This window comes from Penaeus monodon, chromosome 14 (genome assembly GCF_015228065.2).
Source record: "Penaeus monodon isolate SGIC_2016 chromosome 14, NSTDA_Pmon_1, whole genome shotgun sequence".
NCBI classification, from domain to species: domain Eukaryota; kingdom Metazoa; phylum Arthropoda; class Malacostraca; order Decapoda; family Penaeidae; genus Penaeus; species Penaeus monodon.
Window position 1 is genome coordinate 34560056 of NC_051399.1, and position 2500 is coordinate 34562555.

Here is a 2500-nt window from a genome sequence, read left to right on the forward strand (position 1 = left end):
AAGGAGTTAAAGCAGTAGGAAGCATTATGATAATGGTATAATGGCAAAAGGGTGAAAAATTAAGTTAACAATTCGGATAAGTGGACAGAACAAAGGGATGAAAAAAGGAAAAGAAAAGAGAAACGAACCATGCAAAATTAAGTTGAGTCCAAGGGCTGACAACCCAACGTACAGATTATCCCTACATTAGGCCTCAGTCCCCGTCTCCTAAACCCCCCCCATGACATGCTAGAGATGGGGGGGGGGGTACAACTGTTGACGTGTAAAACCTATCATCCCTCTTTACCTTTCCATTAGCATGCCTCCTTTATAGTGCTACATGACCTTTGATGGCTAGCACATTTATTTTGCTTTTTAACCTTTAACCATTACATGGATGTCTAATAACCCGGAGGTTAGTAATGGCTCCTGCCCATTTTATTTGATTTTGGTAAAGACTTAGAAGCAGGGATAAATGTGACCCTCATAAACACCTCAATCTATAAGGATTTTTTGTAATAAGTTGTGTTACAACGGATGTATTTTGAAACTGGATTTCTGATTACATTGGCAGAGGTGTGAACTCTTTCATGCTTTTTTTTTTTTTTTTTATAGTCCTAATGATAAACCAAGTTCTGTGAGAAACTTTATTATGTACAAAAATATATTAAATCTGATTCCTATACAGAACCCTATTTTGTATAGTGAGCCAAGGGTAAACTTTAACGTCACAATTAAAAAGCTCATAAATAAATACAACATTCACTGAATATTAAAGGCCAATAATATCTAAATATATACATCCAATACAAAGGATCCATACAGTCCGGAAATATAAAAGGTAAAATTACTCACTATTGTATCATGTTTTTTTTTCATTCCTCATTCAATCATTAAAAAAAAAAAAACATATTACAAAGCTCATCAAGAATTGAATTTTTGTGAATCCTTTTTAAACGATGTGCTAGAAGTAGATTTTTTTCTCATCCTGTGTCTCTTTTTTAGCTGCTTCCTTTTCAGAAGTGTTTTTGATCTGGGATGCACTATTCTTGGGTGAATGCCTTTCTCATCTTTAGTCTTTTCTCTTTTTGTCACTCCCTGAGGTGGGATACAATTCTGCCTCCAAGGCTATCATTCAAAGAATCATCCTGTGAATCATGCTTATTCGTTTTCGATTCCACAGAACTTCTTTTCTCAATGTATTGCCATTTCTTCCCATGCCTTCTTTGGGGATATGCTTCTAAGTTCTCTCCTCTGGTGTCCATGCCATACTGGGTCATCTACATCAGTGTCGAGTTGTAGCATTCACTAGCCACTGCTGTTGGCTTTACGTCCTTGGAAGGAGAATCACTTGCTGTGTCTTGAGTGACCGGAGTTGTGTCTTTGCCTTTGCTGAAAAAGAAAGAAGAAAAAATTATAGTTAGGAGGTGAGTAATTCTTGGAAACAGAAAAAAAAGGAAGAACAAAATTGTCTTGTTCTATATGTAACAGTACTATGACCCTGTTTGTATACTTAATTACACAATAATAACTTAGAAAAAATGTCAAATACTGAGATATGATACTGTTTCATAGAAACTGGAAATAAAACAAATAAAAATAAATAAATAAATAAAATAAATCATAAATATAACAAATAAAAAAGAAAGTAATGGGAAAAAAGGTTAAGATAAAGGAAATTGAAACCATGAAAAATTTGGAAAGAAGAAAAGGAAAAGATAGAGAAAACGAGAAGACTATTGAAATAGCCTATCATAGTATCCTGTAAAAAGTAAGGGTACTGTATAATTTTCTGTTGGCTACAAATTTTTTGTGGAACTGCAACTGCCTCTTTTGAGATTAGCTCACATTCCCTTACTAACTGTTCCCATACCTGCTGTGCAATGACTGACTAGTAAGCTGACGCATCTAGTTTTCTTCATATTGATAATGTTGGCACCTTTCCTATACTGTCTTTTCAAAGTCTTCCTTCTCATTCACACTTTTGCTACCAAGTCTCAGCTTTTTTTAACCTCTGAAAATTGATTCACAAACACATTACTGAATAAATTCTCAGAAATAATTATTTGCTTTCTTGTAAATCATATTTCTTCCTCCAGTAGATTAATAAATATACATGCATTTTTTTCAAGATTTCTTATTTAGTTGAAGATCCATCTGAATAAACACTATCTTATAATTTTCCCTTTAACTATATCTGATAATACTGAAGGTATTCTAACTGACAAGGTATATAAAACAGAATGCTATTTTTTATCTTTTTTTTTTTTTTTTTTGTTTTTTTTTTTTTTTTGAAATTTTGAATGCTAATGAAACACATATTACTGATCACTATACCTTCTTCTTTTGCTTGCAAGTCTAATGACAGTTTGTCAATGGTTTTAACATTAGCAGTCAAGTCTCCCATGACACCATTCATGATATTTTCAAAGGCATCATCATGTTCCATCTGCAATTGATAGATAATTAACATGTATGTTCATTTTAACATAGCCTTCCTTTCATAGATTCAGATTTAGTT

General features: G+C 33.0%; 1 protein-coding gene across 1 annotated transcript in view; it reads right to left on the reverse strand.

The window, feature by feature from the left end:
• LOC119580685 overlaps positions 1 to 2500 on the reverse strand; it is a 36973-nt gene that overhangs the window by 33944 nt on the left and 529 nt on the right. The window contains exon 2 of the mRNA XM_037928782.1: positions 2317 to 2428. Within this exon, the coding sequence (XP_037784710.1) occupies positions 2317 to 2428 (112 nt within the window). The remainder of the gene's footprint in view (positions 1 to 2316; positions 2429 to 2500) is intronic.